The sequence below is a fragment of the Squalius cephalus genome, assembly GCF_949319135.1.
Source record: "Squalius cephalus genome assembly, chromosome: 10".
In the NCBI taxonomy this organism is placed as follows: Eukaryota; Metazoa; Chordata; class Actinopteri; order Cypriniformes; family Leuciscidae; genus Squalius; species Squalius cephalus.
In genome coordinates, this window is record NC_137131.1 from 9,134,122 (window position 1) to 9,154,208 (window position 20,087).

Below are 20,087 nucleotides of genomic sequence, written 5' to 3' on the forward strand. Positions count from 1 at the left end.
CTGCAGCCACCTGAGAATTACATAGCCTTCTGCACATCAATTATCCATGACAACACAAAAAAGTGCTGCAATAGATAGTACAACAAACAAACATGACAGAACTGCAACGCAAACAAACAAGAACAGCCCTTTTGACTAGCTTTGTGTCCATTAAATTTAGTTGCATATTTAAAAAACAAATAAAACATTATAAAATGAATAATAAATATGGCAAATTAGCTTAAAGCTGCAGTCCATAGTTTTTCCTCTTTGTCGCCATCTCTGTTCGAAATCTGCAATTGCATTTATTTGCAGAATTATCAACTTTACGTGCGTTGTGCCTCGGCATGGCACAGCGCGGATGAATCCAATGCTTTGAGGAGAATGTGTGGCTGTCAATCACCGCGCTCATGGTGTTGATACTGTCATTCGGAATCTCAGATTCTACTTTTTGGAAGTATGACCAACATAAGAATTTTCACCGGTTAATGTCATCTGAACAAGTAAGTAACATCCACTTTTGTTCTGACCAACTAAGGGGAAAAAAGCATTGCAGTAAATCGCGCCGATTAAATCTAACGATTGCTATCATATCACGTCAAACCGTGCAAATTATACTTTGTTCTCAAATTGTTAATGTTAACAACATCAGCATTGCGTGGCTACATTTAATGCCCTTCCGATATTTATCCTTGTTTTCGCATGGGCCCAGTTGCAGTCTCTTTTTTTCTCCGAAGTCTTTCGCGTTTGTTCGGGTGAATCTCCAGTTGTCACTGGTGATTGTCGTTTGAATCTTTCTGGATCCGCCATCAAATTGATCATTTTAATTATATAAAGTGCTGTGAGAAAAGGCTATAAATCTCCACCTCCAACATCCTCACACGCAATATAGCCTACTAGCCGAGACACCATCTTTATGTGTACAGATGTGACGTAATGACGCAAAGACATGCTCGAATTTCCCGCGGAAATCCACCAGTACCACTGGAATTAAAAACATTATTACAAGCTTACCATTTTGAATCGAGCTACGGCAAGCAGATAGTTTTGAACACTGGCTGGTTATGTACTTGCTCAAAAAAATATTTTGGATAATTTTTAACCCAAAAAAGCTACGGACTGCAGCTTTAAACAATTAAAACTTATATTTATATTGTACTTTACATACTTTTATATAAATTCCTGAAATAATGACTGTTCATTTCTCTTAAAGTCTGCATGAAACGGAAGTTGCGATTGTCTTGTCTTCCATATTGTGACATATCCGAGTGAAATGGCTTCTTGAACACGAAAAAAATGTAGGGCGGGATTTGATCTTGTCCATTAGTAATTGATTGGATGGTTGTGGTTTGCTAACCTATCTCTGTGGTCTCATGTGAGTGACAGGTTGAAAAAAAAGAATTGTCCATTTTGATTTCATGTTGACTATCATTTCTGGCCCATGGAGAACATATTTTCCCTGGCTTCCCATGAAAATTAGAGGGACAATGAACAAGAATGTAGGTTAATAAAAATAGGCCCTGAGTCCTGCACAGTGAAAATGCTCATGAAGTTGTTTGGTACAGTAAATGAGGGCTTGTTTGTCCTCTTCTCCCCATGGGTGTGAGTAACAGATGGATCTGGGAGACTCTGATAACAGGAAGGATGATGTCATACACAGTATGACGCGGTCACCTCTGCTTGTTTGGTGACATAAAATAGGCTACCTGCTAAACTGCAGGCTTTGTGAAGTATGACTACGTTTGTGCACACTTTGGTGTTAAATTGAACGTGTTATATATGATCCAAGTGTTTGTTGTCATGGTTTTAGCTTACTTATTGAATACTGCCACCTTCTGAGGAAAAAATGTCATTGCTTCTTCAAAACAGATCACGACATTGAAGTGCTGAAGTAGCATATGTGTTTCATGATTCAACTTGAATTTCCAACTTTATAAGTGTGTAATAGAAGGTCAGTTATGTTATCGTGTTTGTTGGTAAACGTATGAGTATGCAAACGAATCGTTCTTAATCTCTGCTGACTCGTTTTCCTGCCTAGACTGCCTTAAGATCCAGCCAATGGCATTCCAGCGTGGGATGTGATTGAAGGAGCATTTGGTTCTGTTTTACATTTGGATAGAGAGACCCACCGAACGAACTCTCCCCCTTCACAGAACGAGTCGGCGTTTTAAACGATTTGCTCACAAAAGATTCGTTCAAAACACCGATTTGGAGCGGCACTGAACAAGACATTTCCGTTCGTGAACGAGGGTCTGTTGGCCGACCGATGGAGAGGGTATTTTATTTCGGTAACTCGTTCGTCATGTGAGTCAATCTTGTACACAACAAGGAAAGAAAAGGGGAGGAGGAATTATGAATGTGTAAACATGTCTGACTAATACGGAAATTAAAATGACGTCAAGACGTAGGTTATTTACTCCTGTTGTATTTTTTATTTTATGTTGTTTTCTATAGCTGAAGTGATCAGAAGTTGGAGTATGGAAAAATAATTGAGGTAAAAATTATCCTTTGTTATTTGTGGGGAAATGCGTAATGTTTTCAGTGTCTGTAAGGGTGGTGCATCCACACTGACCCCTCTGCACTTTAACTGGACTTAGCCTAAAACTTAAGTCAACAAGTGTCAAAGGCTATTTTCGTACCTCCCCCTCTACTGTTTTTGGATTGACCCTTGATAAATCCATAAACCTCTTGTTACTGACAAGCTCTGAAACTACTCTCTGCCCTATGGTCAACTGTAGTCAATCATTACTCGTTCAGTACACAGGCTCGTCAGTGTAATGCAGTTCTCAAAAGTTTTGTCAGTTCATAAAAAAGCTTCAGAGCTTCAGAATTCCCAGGAACAGTGTGCAGGTACGTTTTCCTAAAATCACGATCTGTCACTATGATAGAATGGTGTTTGAAAAGGGACAGAAAATGTATGAATTCACACTGTTTCTAGTTGACTACAATTGGTAATTTAGACTAGTTGTAGTTTAGAGATTTTTGTTATTGAGAGAATTATCTGCATTAGTTGATAACTGTTCCTGCTTGGTAAAATTTTGTAAATGAGTAGGCCTAAGTATTGGGGGGGAAGTATAGCCTACTGAAAATATTAAATATTTTAGGGTTTCCAAATCTGACAAGGCACAATTAGAGGTTTCCAAAATCTGTTACCCCCACTATTATTTCAAACACAATGGCTTTAATGTTATGCAAATTTGCTTTGGTGCTGTTTAAATTATTTATTTTTCTTAGAAAGCATGTTTCTCTGCTGTGAACAGCTGCAGACAGCAGGGCCACCAAATCTGACAAGGTAGCATTACATTTGGTGGCCCTACTGTATACTGTATAAATGCAGCTATTCACATCAGAGCATATGCTTTCTAATATTGTATGAATGTATGTTTTAAATAGAGGGGGATAGATTTCAGTAACCTCTAATGCCTGATTGGTGACCTGTCTGTTCACATAAGAGATACATTTTAGGATCTGAAATAAGTTTAATGCTAAATGCTAACCTTTAATGCTACCTTGTCAGTTTTGGTAACCACAGTGGTTCACATCCAACTAAAATGGTTTTTGGGTTATGAAACAGGAGATTCGTCATCACCAGAGTGAATGTGTGTGAAATAAAAGAGGGTAACAGATTTCGGTAACCTCTAATGCTACCTTTAGACATCAACAAAGTGAATTTCGATAACAATAAAGTAATTGTGAGTGAAATAGAGGGGGTAATAAATAAGATATAAATCAATGCTAATTAAAATCTTTGTAATTGGTTATTAATAATCAGCCTGGTTTTAATCTCTTTCTCTCCTCAGGTGTTAAGTGGCTCTCTTTATCTGATGTGGATAGTTTGAGTGGTACATGGCTCAGATTCTTGCTCTCTCACGTTCTCTTCACCTGCAGCACCCACTGCGGGTGGGCTTAGCATCGTTGTACTCTCGCAGTATGTCGTCATTAGACACGCGAGCCCGGGCTGTGTTTTCTGCTGCGATTGAAGCTGTGCAGCCAGACACAGTGGTTCGCAGGAGTCTGGAGCGACATGGAGACAAACTACTTGTGGGTGGTCAGAGTTTCACACTTACCAATAACCTTTATTTGGTGGGGTTTGGTAAGGCGGTGCTGGGCATGGCAGCAGAAGCAGAGAGGATTGTAGGGGACCATCTAATTAAAGGGGTGGTCAGTGTGCCTCATGGTATCCAGAATACACTGCGAAATCATGGGAAAGCGTAAGTATTTTAGTGTTTTAAAAAAAAAATACATATTTTAATGTGCCTGAGTTCTGTTAAATGAGCTTTATAAGTAGTTTATATAGCAATAAACTGGGATTTTTTAACTTACTGTAAAAAATGCTTAGTGGTTAGCCAGAAATGCCCAGGTATTATATTTAATTTTAAAACTGAAGGATAAATTTAATAAAAGTAGACTGTTTGTGAAAAAGGAATGAAATGTGATGTGGACACTTCATGAGATTCACCCATATAGCCTTTACATCAAACTGGCTTCCAGTTTTCAGGTCTTTCACTGAGAAACTCTTGTTTGTATGTCTGCTCAGGAAGATGCTGCTTGAAAGTCACAGCAGAATTACAGTGATGGAAGGAGCAAAGCACAATTTACCAGACAGAGATGCCCTGAAGTCAGCAGAGTGTATACGAGAACTGGCCAGCGGTCTGACTGAGAAAGATGTGCTGCTTGTGCTCATCTCTGGTACTGTGACTTATTTTCTTCCTGTATAATCAGTTTTCCTTTACAACATGCACTGCCGTTCAAAAGTTTGGGGTCAGTATAATTTTATTTAATAATATATATATATATTTTTTAAAGCAGTCTCACCAAGGCTGCATTTATTTGATCCAAAATACAGTACAAACAGTAATATTGTGAAATTATTACTCCAGGCATCAGTGTCACATGATCATTCTAATAAGTCAATTTGGTGCTCGAGACATTTTTTATTATTATCAAAGTTGAAAACAGTTGTGCTGCTTAATATTTTTGTGGAAACTGTGATTCAATTTTCAGGTCAAAAGATCAGCCTTTATTTGAAATATAAATATTGTGTAATATTATAAATGTCTTTACTGTCAGTTTTGAGCAATTAAATGCATCCTTGCTCAAAAAAAGTATTAATTTCTTTCAATAATCTTGCTCACCCCAAGCTTTTATAAAGTTGTATTTGTTGAAATGTTCATGTTTTTACACGCATCTATGCACAGGTGGTGGTTCTGCTCTTTTACCTGCTCCAGCCCCACCCATGTCCTTGCAGGAGAAACAGGATGTGACACGAAAACTCGCAGCAGCTGGTGCAACAATTCAGGAGTTAAATACAGTGAGACGAGCCCTGTCATTGTTAAAGGGTGGAGGCCTTGCCCAATGTGCCAACCCAGCCAAGGTAACACAATTACATAATCACAAAATAGGTGTACACTCCCAAATCCCAGAATTGGGCTTATGTGAGGACAAAAGAAGAAAAAAACTTAAACGAGAAAGAAAATGCTCCAGAAAATGTATTAGTAAAACAGCACTATTACATAAAAACACAACACACTTACATAACAAAGACATAGAACACTTTTAAAAGGTCTTTTAAAAGAATCCATTCAGCAGAATTGCACATTGCTTGTACTCATTTAATAGCAAATTATTGTTTTTTTTTAATAGATTTCCCCTTGTTCATCAGAGAAAAATGAATATTAAGCAATACCCCACGATGTTAGTAAAGCATAATATTTACTCTCTCTGACATCACATTGTCTTGAAGGTGGTGGCGCTGATTCTGTCAGATGTTATTGGAGATCCTCTGGATTTGATAGCCAGCGGTCCAACAGTCAGGAGTGACTCCCGGCCAGAGGAGGTCTGGGCTATTTTGGATCGTTATAAGCTCTCCGACTCTCTTCCTTCCTCTGTGAAAGAGGTGCTTAGCAAAGCTAGGCCTTGTGAATTGCAGGTGCAAGAACAGCCACATGAAGTCAAAAAACATGTTTCGAACGTTGTAATTGGCTCAAACACCATTGCTCTTGAATGTGCAAGCCGTAAGGCCATTGAATTAGGACTTCGACCTGTCATTCTAGCTCCAGGAGTGTGTGGTGACGTTCGCTCCGTTGCACGACTGTACGGGCTGCTCTCAAGTTTTGCGTGCTCCCCAGGAAAGGAACCTCCTCCAGAGCTTGCTGCAGAGATCCTTCAGCTAGGGCCAGATGTTGGGATAGAAAGCTGGGATTTGTGTCGCACCATGAATGTGCTTGTAGAGGAGAGGAAGGAAGGATGGGGTGCGACCTGTCTGCTAGCTGGAGGAGAACCCACTGTGCAATTGACAGGAAAGGGCAGGGGAGGGAGGAACCAGGAGTTGGCTCTGCGGGTGGGGCTTGAGCTCAGTGGTGGTGAAGTGAAGAGTGGTGCAGTGTTTCTCAGTGGAGGAACCGATGGACAGGACGGCCCCACTGAGGCAGCTGGTGCCGTCACAGATGGGGAACTGATGGAAGAGGCCATGTCTCAAGGTCTGGACATTGATGGCTTTCTCACCAATAATGATTCGTTCACATTTTTCTCACAGCTCTCTGAAGGACGACGGTTACTCATGCCTGGACTGACAGGAACCAATGTGATGGACGTGCATGTTATGCTGCTGCCACCATCACCCCAGACACTTCCAGTAATTTGACTGGCTGGTTGATTTGTGTTTGGAAGCAACAAAATTATGAGGGAATATTTTTTTCCTCTAAGGTAGTCTACCAGAAGTGCACTTTTTAAGATTTTTCACCATATCACTTATATTAACCACTTCTTTTCCCCCCATTAATGAGTCCTGAAACAAAGTAAGGTGCTTTTTAATGTGTACTGCAATACATTGAAATACAATTTGCTCATGAAATAAATAACAGGAAACCAATACACAAAATTAGGTACAAATTGTATTTATTATTTGCACTGCAAAAAGACAGCTGTAACCTTTCGGACACAGAGGTACTAAATGTCTTTTTATTTCTGTACAATCAAGTCTATTTTCTTATATAACTGAAATCAGTTTGATTTCTACAAACAGACCAAATGACTGTGAACATCTGGGACCTGCATTTTGACTAGTATTCCTGTCAGTTTTTATGATATGGTGTGAGAATTGTTTAAGTCTTGCTATTTACTAGCTTCAAGAGTTCAATCCAAACAAACATCCTAAAAGAGCCAGAGCTGCTAGATATCACAGTATCCTCCTTTAGAGCTCCCTTTCCAGTGCACAGCACCATTTAGTCATGTATTTTCGAGCACATATTCATGTGTTTGGGCCTTGAGTTTTGCACCACAGTCCATCACAGACATCTTCACAAGTTAAAATGATCTAATAGCACAAATTCTGATGCATTTAATGCTCTTGAAGGAATGCAATTGCTTTTCTCCATTGTGTGTGTGTGTGTGTGTGTGTGTGTGTGTGTGTGTGTGTGTGTGTGTGTGTGTGTGTGTGTGTGTGTGTGTGTGTGTGTGTGTGTGTGTGTGTGTGTGTGTGTTCTTAGTCCAGTTGCAGGTACATCACTCACGGTGGGTTTTCTTGGCATCACCAGCTGCACTTTCCCTAGGAAGAATGGAAAACATTAGATTTAACAGGCGTTTTCATAAAAGGGCTATGCACTAATTAGCCTGCATACTAAAACAAAATACTGATGTTTCTAATATCAAGCTACTTCTTTTGATAGAGTTTTATTAATAGTGCTGTTTATTACAGTTTCAGTGAAGCCATTCTTATCCATCAGTAAAATCCTAGGCAGAGTCATAATGCTACCAGCTCACTCATTGGTTCAGGGCTCATTATGAGACGCTTCGGCGAATGAAGCGCTCGGAACGAATCGATTTGTCTTGTCAGTGAATTGTTCAGTCCATTTGAGTTAAAATGTGATATTTTTCAATATTCAAAAATTTCAAATTTCCACACGCAAAATTGTTGATCATATTCCAAATTACAATGATGAAATCATCATAATGCAGCCAAAGATAAATTAAATCCTGAGTCTTTAGTTCATTTGTAACTTCAGGTCAACAAATCTTTCATGAAGAGAACAACAGAAAGGCGGTTCAACTACCATCCGCTCAGGTGAGGCGCCGTGTCAGGGGTCCCGCCATTCTGTCCTCCAGTCCCTGAGAAATGAACACAAACATCTTTAGACCAAGTACTACTTTTTAAAATACACAATATACACTGAAAGGCCAAACAAAAATATTATTTAAATAGCCAAATGCTTAAGAGTCTATGATTGGATAATTATTGCAGTGATTATTAAGTTTCTAGCATGTTATATGTTTGGGAACAGTTCTTCAAACCCTAACTGATGGAGTGTGTAGCTTTTTATTTCTTAAACAACCATGTAGGAAGACACATTATTGCCATATTCCAGGATGACAATGTCAAGATCCATCAGGCTCAAATTGTGAAAGAATGGTTGGAGGGAGCATGAAGAATCATTTTCACACATGAATTGGCACCTCTGAGTCCAGACCTTAAACTCATTGAAAGTCTTTGGGATGTGCTGGAGGAGACTTTACAGAGTGCTGGACTCTTGCATTGTCAATACAAGATCTTGATCAAAATTATTTCCATCAAGTGGTGCATCAGTTTAAGGTTGGTTGTTAAAACAAATGAAAAGCTACACACTCCATCAATTAGTGTTAGAAGAACTGTTTCCAAACATATAACATGCTAGAAACTAGCATTTGCCAATTTTAAATCCAAACAGCGACTTTTTTTTTTTGGCCGGGCAGTGTATGGTCACAAAACGTTTTATACAGTAACTAGGACTTATTATTATGGATTACGCGGAGCACCTCAGAAAATACTCACCCTGTCGGTAGTACATATCGTTGACAGTGTTCCCGTACACTTTCCATGCAAAGTGGATAGCAACAAGACTGATGACAAGCCAGCTGAACAGGATCTTAAACACTGCAACTCTCATGTCGTTGGCCAGCCAGTCGTCCACAAATTCGGACAGAAAGGAAACCAGACTATCAACCATACGAGACAAGAATTCAAAATCCCACGATTCCTCCATGCTGTGTTTTTTTCTACCTTACATTCTAATGTCGGTTGTTAAATCAGGTAGTCAGTGCTTTCAGAAAATAATGTGATTGAACATCCATCTTTAATAGTAAACAAAGCTGACGGCAGTCTTCTTCTTCGCATAGAGATGACGTCATCATATGACGGTTTGAAAATATTTGCTGTGTCATCATCGCCATCTGTCGGCCTGGAGTGAGTATTTAAATCTCAAATTATTTAAAGGGATACTCCACCGTTTTTTCATATTAAACTATGTTATTCCATTAACTAAGACGAGTTGATACATACCTCTCTCGTCTCAGTGCGTGCACTCAATCGCTCTGGCGCGCGGCGACACTTTGATAGCACTTAGCTTAGCCCAGTTCATTCATTAGGGACCAAACAGAGATGAAGCTAGAAGCGACCAAACACCTCCACGTTTTCCCTATTTAAATACAGTTACACGAGTAGTTACATGACCAAGTATGGTGACACAAAATAAAACGTGGTGCTTTTCTAAGCGGTAAAAAGGATAACTATAATGTATGGCGGAATAGCACTTGGGACTCGGGAGCACTTCGACTCTGCGCAGTAAAAAGTCACGTTGGTTCTAATGACAGAAGTGAGAGGGGGAGAGGATTTTTCAGGAGGGACTTTTTACTGCGCAGAGTCGAAGTGCTCCCAACTTCAAGTGCTAGTCTTAGTTAAGGGAATAACATAGTTTAATATGAAAAAACGGTGGAGTGTCCTTTTAAAGTATTTAAAGAATTAAATATGCGATTCTCCACAGAAATTAGTGGCTATATGGGTGTTTCTTCAACTTTGAACTTTTTCAACAGTTACTTTTATGTTCAAGTGGCATATTTTTGTGAAATCAAACATGTCTTTTTTCCCTTTTTTATGACATTAAAAGTTTTACTAATTTCTTTTGCTACAAATATGTGTTTTATATAGTTGGATATTGTTTTATCCATGTCCAAAACCCGGACATTATAGGAATATCCAATATAACATTATTATTATTATTATTATTATTATATGTTTAAAACCATGATGATAAACTTTTTCAATTTACATTGTGTAATTCAATTATTTAAAAACATGACTGCCCCACAATTGTAGAGTCATTCCCACCATGGAATAAAACACATATTAAATAAATGGAACACTATACATGAATTGAGATGTAGAGGAAATTTTCATGACATTCTGCGATGCATTTATATAGTCCTAGACTCGGATATTGATTATTAATTAATTTAAATTAAAATGAAAGCATGTGTGATTGAGTATTGAGTATGTTTCAAGAGAGATTGTAAGCCCACAGGTCCAAAAGTGCCCATAGTTTAAGAAACACCGCATGCAATGATTTGTATACTTCTCTGAATGGAGTTGATCAATTTTTTCAATCTTAGAAGAAAAATTTTTGATTAAATTTTATGAATTAAACAGCTTGCAATACTTTATCACTCGAAATAATTTAAATAACCTATTGAAAAGTATATTGAAAAGTATTGAAAGTACGATATTATGCAATCATTTAAGACATCTAGAACCTTTTTTCATAATGGTTTCCTTAAAATTGAGTCAAGAACCCATAGGGCCCATTGAACCATTGAAGTGGTTTGACATTTGATTGAAATAAGATATTAATCTCTTCATTCAAGCATCTGAAACGGGGAAAGTCTTCATTTGACATGCACCCATGATGAAATGAAACTTCACCATGGTAATAATCTTTTAGTATTGTTTACATGTTTTGGAGCTGAGAACGCTGTGTGAAAATTTGGCTGGTGGTGTATCGGGCTTTAGAGAGCTTTAAAATGTGAGTTCAAACTCCCCAAAGTTCGAGATATGGATGTTTGGTTGACCAATGGCGGAAAAAAAAAGTTACCATATAACTATTCAATATCAGTGCACTGACTATACTGAATTTGTTGTCCCATTAAGAAGAAAATTATAAGAGTGCTGGTAAACATTTTGGTTGAAAAAATGAAACCATGTCAGTGAGCAGAGGTATGTCGTCACGTCTGGTTCCCGCTGTTTACCACCACTCTGCATCAATAAACACTGTTTGCACTTTAACACCTGTCTGTCTCCTTCTGTGTTGCGACATCTGGGTTGTTGCAAGTAATCGCACGACGAGGGAGTAAAAGGAAAAACAGATTTTAATATAATCCACAAACATGTAACTTCAACAATAACGGACAAAGAACTGAGGAAAACTGATGATGATTCTAATTAAACAACAGGTGAATGAAATCAATAACTATTGGAAAAAACTAGTGTGAAAGAGTAATCAAGGCAACTAATAAGAACAGGCAAACGGGAACAGAGCAAACAGGGAGAAAATAAAACTAAAACAGAACATGTTACAGGTAGGTCAGGAGATGTTTCAGTCAAGTATTTGAATTCAGTCAAGATGTTCAGTATTTATTTGGGGGGAAAAATAACTCGGATATTGTTGTAAATGTAAAAGTAATGTGTTACTTTTAGTTACTTTAAAAAGTAATCTGATAATTATGATAATCTGATAATCTGATGTAATTCACATCACTTGTATTTTTTTTACCCCCAACACTGACTGAGAGTAAATACTCCAAACAATGTGTCATTCCCCATCACTTTTATTTCATTTTTTATTTTTATCTTCGGAGCTGAGTAAGCTGTATAGCAAAAAGCCTATTAGCACAGTCATTTTGTTTTCAGTGCTCAGTTAAATAGGGAAAACACCCAGTTTAGTCAAAGTATCCTTTCAGTTATGTTTTTCCCCCCTTTGTATCTCTTTATGGTGTCTGTCATAACTCTTTACATTTATAAGGACTTTTGAAATCCTCTTTCTCATAGAGGATCACAGACTCCTCTGTGTGACGACCGGAACAAGCTGAAGATAAAATCTACACTATGTCATGGTAAATGGAAGCTCTGCACTCTGTTCTGCAAAAATGCAGTTCGTTGCAGTTTTTTTCTCTTTACATTGACTAGTTTTCCAGTGTTTTCAATGTTGGTGTCGCCTTGTCAACTCCATTGTTTGTTAATATTATAATTCTTTTGTACTAAATGACCCAATTTATCAATTTTTTTCTAAACTGATGATTAAAAAGTAGAACAGAACACATGTGTAACATAACCTTTTTTTTTTTCTCTTGCACAGCAGACCAGGAAACCAAGGAACCTCAACTACTCTGCTAAATGTGTCAGACCTTACCTGTTTTCAGTAAATCTAAAGAATAGTTTTTTCCTATGCAAAACATCTCTGAGTCATTAGAATATAGAGAGCACCTTCACAAATTGCAATTGAGTGTGTCATTTCATTTGATTGCCTCATCAAGATCAATAAATAAATGTATACCAGACCTGATGTTTTCAAGAATCAAATGAAAACTAGAGATGCTAACATTTAGAAAAGAACATTTAGAAAAAAAGAAGTGACAACAGAGTTATCTTGAAAACATTTTGTAAACTTGAAAACTGAATTAATGCCATTAGATAGGTTATCTGAATTTGTCATGTTAGAAATATTAAATGGCTGTCCACAGAGAGAATAATTCAGTAATTCATTTTTACAGCATGTTCCCTATCTATTCTATCATGAGAACATTTATATGTTAGAACATTGAATATTTTATGAATGTGGCACACAGGACAGAGATTCGCACCCTGCATGATGAAAGTAATTGCAGTAGATTTTACTTCCTATTCTGTTCCACAGAGAGAAGTGAAAAGTGAAAAAATATATATATATATTATTTTGAAGCAGTTGTTATATGGTTATAAATTGATCATTAAAAGGATGGTAAATCTGCAAAAAAAATGTATAGTAGCAATGGCAAATCTTCAGAAACTGCTTTTAATTTTTAGTTTTAATTTAAAGCATTTTTATGTGTCAGGTTTTATTTTATTTGTTTTAATTCAACAGATGAATAATGGCTATTTTTAAATATATATTTTCATATAAAGAGGGCTCTAACTTAAGGATTTTGACATTATTAACACAAGAAACACGAAACACATACTGTACTATAATAATCCTACATGTTTTTTTCCACCGTTGAGTGGGGGAGGTTCCTGTTGATAGGTTAAATGTCACCTTGTCTGAGGTTTCAGTCTATTTCTTCTTGTTTGAGGGTTACACACAGTTCCAACAATATACTACGGTGTTTCTGCTGTTATGTTCTTCTACATGAAAGTCCTCTCAACTCTCCTGTGTTTGCTTTTACTTCAACAAAATGCAAGCGCTAAAGATTGCCCTGCAGGTATGTATGATTATGGTTGAGTACCGGGATTTGGGATCCACTGGTGTGTCTAAATTGATATTTGTAACATGAAATGCCTCATAAATGATGTCTGTTAATTGTAGGTAAGAGGCTTGATTACAATACACAGAAGTGTGAGGACTGTCAAAAAAATCACTACAACCCCAAAGGTGGATCAAATATTCACTGTAAACACTGCAGTGTATGTGGAAAAGGTAAGTTCCAGGAACTGAGAATTTTACTGTATAATGTATGTAATGCTATAAGATACTGTGGCATTTAACTAACACTATATTGAATATATGGAAATGAAGGCAAAGACAGAGAAAAAGCCAGTCCAATATTTCGATTTTCAACATGTATTGTTTTTCCCCTCAGGTAGTATGGTTGTCGATAAATGCACATTTACAACAGACATTCGCTGCAAATGTAAGGAAGGTTTTACACCCACTGATCGTCACGAACAGAATTGCATATGTAAAAAAGGTTCTGAAGTGGATAAAAGAGGTAAACATTAAATCCTACCTTACTGAATCACATCAACTGACTAAAGTGAATCTTATTAAACTTGGAATATATGTCTCTCTTCTAGGAGAGACTTGCAGTGAATGTAGCAAAGGCTACTTCTCAGACAAAGATGACTCAGCTTGTCAAAAATGGAGAGAGTAAGTTTTTATGATAAAAAAAGGAAATTAATGTCAAAAGATATATGGTTTGATAGCCTCATGCAAAAAACCCAGTGCTGTTGTCAAGGGGAGACAACCGAGAGCGATGTTCCCGAGCTCACAGATGCGAAGGAGACCCTACTCAATGTATGAGGGGGAGCTAAAGCATAAAAATTCCCCAGTAAAAAAAAGTTGAATGAATTTCATTGATGACCCTAAAGCATATTAATCATCTCAGCAGCTTAATTTCAATGTATGATCACCGCCCTCTTGTGCATTTTTGATGATTCAGAAGTCAAATTTCAAAAGGGAAAGCTCACCCATCATTTACTCACCCTCACGTCATTCCAAACCTGTATGACTCTTTCTTTCTATGGAACATAAAAGAAGATAGTTTGAAGAATGTTTATTCTTTTCCATAAAATTAAACTTTCATTGTATGGACAAGAAAAATACCATTCATCAAAATGACACTTTGTGTTTTGAAGGAGTAAAGGAAGTCGTAGCTACAGGTTTGTTATGATATCAGCATGAGTAAATGATGACAGAATTTCATCAGAATGTTGTTTTTCTTTCTGCCATATGAAGAGATTTGCAAACATTTTTTCATCTGTAGATGCAAAAGTGGGATTGAGTTCCCAGGCAACAGAACTGCTGATGCCGTCTGCAAAAATGCAGCAGAAGAGGGGACAGAGGCTCCCAAAGTGACAACCTCACTGAAGAAAACCTCACTGAAGACAACCTCACTGAAGATAACCACCATCTCTTCTGCAGCCCCTTCAAGAACTACGGCCTCCTCTCCCACCAAAGACCGCTTCTACAGCTTATGTACTCTTTCTTCATTGCTTCCACCCCAGATTTATTAATCAATTACAATTGAAATCTTTCTTGCTAAACATGAATTCATATTTTATTCCAGGGCTGGTCATGCTATGCGCTAGCATTCTTCTTCTGTCTGGACTCCTGTACTACAAGTGTAAAGTCACCTTCTGCATTTTTAACCACAAGAATGTGGATTCTCGAAAAGGTGGAGTACCCCTAGATGACGATATGACCATGTTTGTGTGTGTGTGTGTGTGTGGCTACTCTCTATTCATCCTTCTTACATTTATTCTCTTTAGACAGTGTATGCAGAAAGCCTGTTGAAGAATCCGGGGAAAAGTGCCTGTCCTTACTTGTCTAATGCAATTTTCATTGGCCTCAATGTTTCTTTTTGTGGAATATTTTGAAGGCAAGTAATAGTTGTTATATAACTAGTTTATTGCTAATTGTTTTTAATTGCTATTAACTGCGATTAACTACATACAATTTCTACTTAAGGTAATACTTTATTTGGTAACAATTTATTTTAAGGTGACATGTAGCCTACTTACTATAGTCATAAGAGTAAATTATGCATAATTACAAGTAACTAACCTAAACCCAAACCTAACCGTAACTTTGTAGTAAGTACATGTAGCCCAGTTCATGAATATTACTCGGTACTCATTTTGAGTGAGTATAATGTAACTATGTCACCTTAAAATAAAGAGTAACCCTTTATTTTAAGGCTCGTTTCCACCGAGGGGTACATTACAGTAAGATTTGTGATGGTAACCCTGATACCGCCAACAAACGCAAGCCGGATCAGGGTATAGGCCTACTGTATCGAATACGGTTCTGTACCACTCGGTGGAAACAAGCCTTTAAAGTACCGGACTACTGTGCTAGCCAGATACCCCAACGGAAGGGTCCCAAAAAAGTGATACGGTACGGTTCGGTATTTTGGTACTATTCACAACTTCTGACAATCGAAAGGGAAATAATTATGTTGCATACCGTACTGTGCTGTGCTGTTCCGTACCGCTCAGTGGAAACGAGCCAATACAGTGTCACTGTTACACATCTAAATTTTGTTCTTACTATAGTAATAACAGTAAATTATGCATAATTACAAATTTAATCAACTAACCCTAATCCAAACCCAAACCCTAATTATATAGTAAGTAAGTACATGTTGTTAACTAGTATTACTCAGTATAATTACACTGTAATGAGGGCACCTTAAAACAAAGTGTTCATAATAACACCACCTAAAAACATAAAAATAATCAGTGCTTAGCTGTAATTGTATTACATTTTAGAATTTTTTTAAATCATTTTTTAATGGCTTCAGTAGATGTTGTGAGAATGATGTAAATACAGTCAATCAGAAAACTATCTTATGTTAGAGGTTGTTTAGCACCGTTTACACCTGTTTAGTACCCTGGTAATCCAGAGTTCTCGCGAGAGCACAAGTTGAATTTGCTCGGCGAGTTACTCTGGTGTCGAGTAATGATGCTCATTAAATATGCCCCTCTATCTGAGCTGCACCAATCACATCGGGTTGCCAGAGGCGAGATGACGACAGCGCTGCGACGTCAAAGTCATTAGTAAACAAAGCAAGATGGCTATGGATGAACACCATTTGTTTGAAACGGCTTTGGCCGCTACAATGAAAGATTTAGACTTTTTCTCTAAAAGAGGAACAGAAGACGGCGCTCGAATCGTTCCTTTGCAAGAAGGGCGTTTTTGCTTTTTTGCCGACCGGACACGGTAAGAGCCTAATCTACCAGCAGAGAATGTCTAATAAGGGGAGAACTTCCACTCTCAGTAAACTTCCGGCTTCTGAACTGGTTGCAGTTCCACTCTGGTTCCATATGAGGGCGCTCACAGGACGAGTGCAGAATGAATAGAGGTCTATGGAGCTATTCCCCTCAAAATAATTTTTTTGTCTAGTAATTTGAATGTTGTATTCGAAAGGAGATGCAAAGAAATTACACATTGCTGGGTGTTAGATTTTTTAGAGTCACTTATTTGCTTTAAAAAAACTTTTAAAATGTCAATGACGTCATACACATCGTACGACCAGAGATACTGCTTTACGGCAATCCTTCAGTCACTTTGGTGCTTTCGCGCTCTTTACTTTCTTTTCTCTCGAGGCATCGACAACACAGCTGATACAGGGAAATACATGTGCTATCAGAGTTTTTGTTTTGTTGTTTTAAAAGGCCACGCCGAAAATACACACACACACACGTTGCCATCAAGCGGTATCTCTGGTCGTAATCAGTCCTTCACTGGACCAATCAGCGTTCATTAGCAGAATGCTAGCGTGTTATGGGCAACAACAACTCAACCTGTAAGAAATCGAAAGGACATAAGTACTCGTTCATTCAACTTTCGACCTATAACCCATGTTGAACTTGCAAAACCTACAATCAAATCTGAGATTTCTCAACAGCAATCAGGTGAAAGAGACAAATTTAGCCGTCTAGCTCCATAGACTCCCATTCATTTTGCACTCATGGGCGATCGCCCCCAGTGGAACTCTGGTGGAACTACAACCAAAATTCGGTACAATAGGACTTAATAGGGAGTGGCCAGGCTCTCCGTAGACGGGCTCTGCTACCAGTTAGCTCCGCTGGTAGCTAAGCGATAACTTGTTGTGATTTGTTGTAGTGTTATCCAATTGCGTACAGTGAGATTTTCAAATGCATGCTTGGTGCCGCCCTTCGAGCTTGCCGATTTTCATTAGTCGACGCCAGACCTAGCCTGGCAAGCCAGACCTACATCAAGATGTTAGGTCTGGCAACTCACCATTGGCACGGCTCAATCCGAGGGGCGGGATAAACGGTTGTCTTTCAAATACCCTCTGCACGCAATAGGATAGCGCTACAACCAACCAGAGCGTTTTCCCACCAGCAGAGCTAGTAGATTAAACTTTTGCCGTATCCGGTCGGCAAAACTATGAACACATCTTTTTTAAGAATGACTTAAGTGCCGTTCTTTGTTCTTTTCTCAAAGAAAAGCTTAACTCCAAGTCCTCCAGAGTCGCGGCCAAAGCCGATTTGAAAGACCGCTGTTCGCCAGCAGCAGCAGCCGTCTTCTTTGTTTTCAAGTAGCAGGGAATTCACACGGAACCGTCACAACTCTGTCGCCCACCCACCGACTCTATACACGATTTGATTGGCCTGACTAGAGTTTGGTTTTTCCAGTTCGAAAGTCAACGGAGAGTTGCTAGACTACACTGGCTGCAAAATAAATTTTGCTGCCGCTAGGGTGCGTCTATATTTCTAGGCTACGCCAGACCATTAATCTTTTAGATGGATTTCCAGGCTACCTGTTTCAGGCAACAGGTTTGAAATGGGACTATGTTAAATACGGATGTATTTGAGGTCCAAAACACTCATCCATTTGAATTCAGATGGCTAATTTAATTTAAGCCGAGAATTGATTTCAATTCATTACTTTGAGATCTACTTTGAAATCTGCTAATTGAATTGCAAGTTTCACATCGCCTGAACTTGAACTGCAGTTGATGTAGGTAGATCGTTGGATGCTGTAACCTTATAGAGTCATTTCCATGTCGCTAGTTGTTTACCGCAGACATGTCCTGAAGTGACTCATGCATTCCTGAGAAAAATATGACGAATTAGCTGAATTTACCATAGGCTATTTAAGTGGGCTATGGACAACTTCTGAGAATCTTTCCTTTATTTATTTCATTTTTTTGTGTTTAGCCTTATTATAAAGGTTTTATGTTTCAGTGAAATGGAAATAAATGGGCTACATAAACAAGTGGCAGTAATATTTTTATTGTATTGTATTTTGTTTTATTTTTCTCTATTTCTTGTAGTTGTCATTCAGTGCAATGGGTCTGATTATATAGTGTCTAATGTACAATTTAAATAAAGGACTAAATCTAAAAGATTGTTTATATTCTCCAGTATTGTTATTTTTCCTGTTGTTCACATGTAAAAAAAAAAAAAAAAAAAAAAATTGAATTAGAAATTAAAATTCCTCTGGTCTCAAAACTCTTCCCGACGTTGATATTTGATTGATTTCATACAAACTAGGACTAACATTTAGAATAGATCATGCATTTTCATCATATGGATTTTTGTATTTGAAGTGCACTTAGCAACGTCAGAGATGGTATTGTCCCCTCCTACATGTATGTTTTTTTCCGATAGTCGACAACGTTCCCTGCCTCTGTCTCTAGAAACGCGAAACGCTCTGAGGTTCTGGGGAGGCGACAGCTTTCGCTTGAAAATTTCCATCCACGCACAAGCACTCACGTTCCTGAAGCTAAACGGCGTTCTGCACCTTCCACTTATGAAACCACAAGCAGGTGCTTTACACCGAGGGCTGTTAACAGTTTAATTCTAAACCTTGCATCTGCTTATTTGGTTAAGAGTCTTTACCAACTTTAACAGTTAGGGTTGTGAAATAAGGGACACCCATTCGTGGACCCCTATCCCCAGTTTTTCAATAATGTTACATTATGATTAGAATCAAAATTGAAAAAGATGTTACAAAGAGAAAAGTTTATCATTTATCTCAAACACCTGTTTTTCATACAATTCTTCAAATTTCTGTCTATATGTGTTCTACGTTGTTTCTGAATGAATTTTGTTCATTTCCTAAGCGGTAGGCCTATCTGACAAAAATGGACAAAATTCATTTGATTCTAATCATAATGTAACATTATTGAAAAAAAAAGAAAAAAAAATCAGTACAAAAATGCTAAACTGTGACAAAAAGTATTTTTTATTGTTATAATTGTGATTTCATAATATGTAGATATGAGTCCAACTAGAAAAAATAGTGTAAAGATGTCTTTTTGTTAGGCAAATAGTGGAGCTCTGAAAATTAAATGATAATTTTTTTACTTTTAAAACTGCATTTTCCAAAAAGATGGGCAAAAATCTTACACTAAACATGTCAAATTATCCATGTTATCCCCATGAATGAAAGTTAGAAATTTGGGTCCTTTTTTGTAGATTTGAAGTGTTGACAACTTTACAAAGTCTCATGCCATTTGGACAAAGATCATTTTATTATTATTATTATTTCAGAAAACGTCATTTGGGGTCACAATGACCCCGAAAAGCGCACAAGGGGGTTAAAACCGGCAGGTTTACAGCGCACGTTCATGGAAACAAAAGCGCTAAAATGCAATCAGGCATAAATTTACTAGGCATAGACTTGTTATTGTGAAATTGATTTCTTTATATTTGCTCTTAGTATTCTCCACACTGCATCCTTATGTTTTTGTTCAACTAGGCTATGTGTGGTTCTTAATACGGGACAAAATGTTGATTTGATATGGACGCATCATTTTACCTGTAAGGCCTAAATAGCCTGCGGGACAATTCCGTA

General features: G+C 37.8%; 3 protein-coding genes across 7 annotated transcripts; 2 read left to right on the forward strand and 1 right to left on the reverse strand.

Moving 5' to 3' along the window:
• Window positions 1-1,818: 1,818 nt before the first annotated feature.
• glyctk (glycerate kinase) lies at window positions 1,819-6,951 on the forward strand. Of its 5 annotated transcripts, XM_079884526.1 has the most exons (7): window positions 1,819-1,930; window positions 2,018-2,283; window positions 2,434-2,473; window positions 3,780-4,190; window positions 4,517-4,668; window positions 5,178-5,353; window positions 5,723-6,949. In XM_079884526.1, exons 4-7 carry the CDS (start codon window positions 3,826-3,828, stop codon window positions 6,620-6,622), a joined length of 1,593 nt encoding a protein of 530 aa, XP_079740652.1. In that variant the 5' UTR covers window positions 1,819-1,930; window positions 2,018-2,283; window positions 2,434-2,473; window positions 3,780-3,825; the 3' UTR covers window positions 6,623-6,949. The 5 variants fall into 5 exon arrangements, with proteins under 5 accessions (XP_079740652.1, XP_079740651.1, XP_079740654.1 ...); XM_079884525.1 differs by having other exon boundaries at window positions 1,831-2,283; XM_079884528.1 differs by having other exon boundaries at window positions 1,837-2,267; window positions 5,723-6,951.
• A 445-nt stretch (window positions 6,952-7,396) lies between these two features.
• tcta (T cell leukemia translocation altered) lies at window positions 7,397-9,137 on the reverse strand. Its single transcript, XM_079884539.1, has 3 exons — window positions 8,786-9,137; window positions 8,031-8,085; window positions 7,397-7,525 (listed from the first exon to the last, which is right to left on the reverse strand). Exons 1-3 carry the CDS (start codon window positions 8,994-8,996, stop codon window positions 7,483-7,485), a joined length of 309 nt encoding a protein of 102 aa, XP_079740665.1. The 5' UTR covers window positions 8,997-9,137; the 3' UTR covers window positions 7,397-7,482.
• Window positions 9,138-13,078: 3,941 nt separating this feature from the next.
• LOC307166282 (uncharacterized protein) lies at window positions 13,079-15,123 on the forward strand. Its single transcript, XM_079884535.1, has 7 exons — window positions 13,079-13,239; window positions 13,344-13,454; window positions 13,618-13,746; window positions 13,832-13,904; window positions 14,521-14,732; window positions 14,824-14,931; window positions 15,026-15,123. Exons 1-7 carry the CDS (start codon window positions 13,155-13,157, stop codon window positions 15,085-15,087), a joined length of 780 nt encoding a protein of 259 aa, XP_079740661.1. The 5' UTR covers window positions 13,079-13,154; the 3' UTR covers window positions 15,088-15,123.
• Window positions 15,124-20,087: the final 4,964 nt, after the last annotated feature.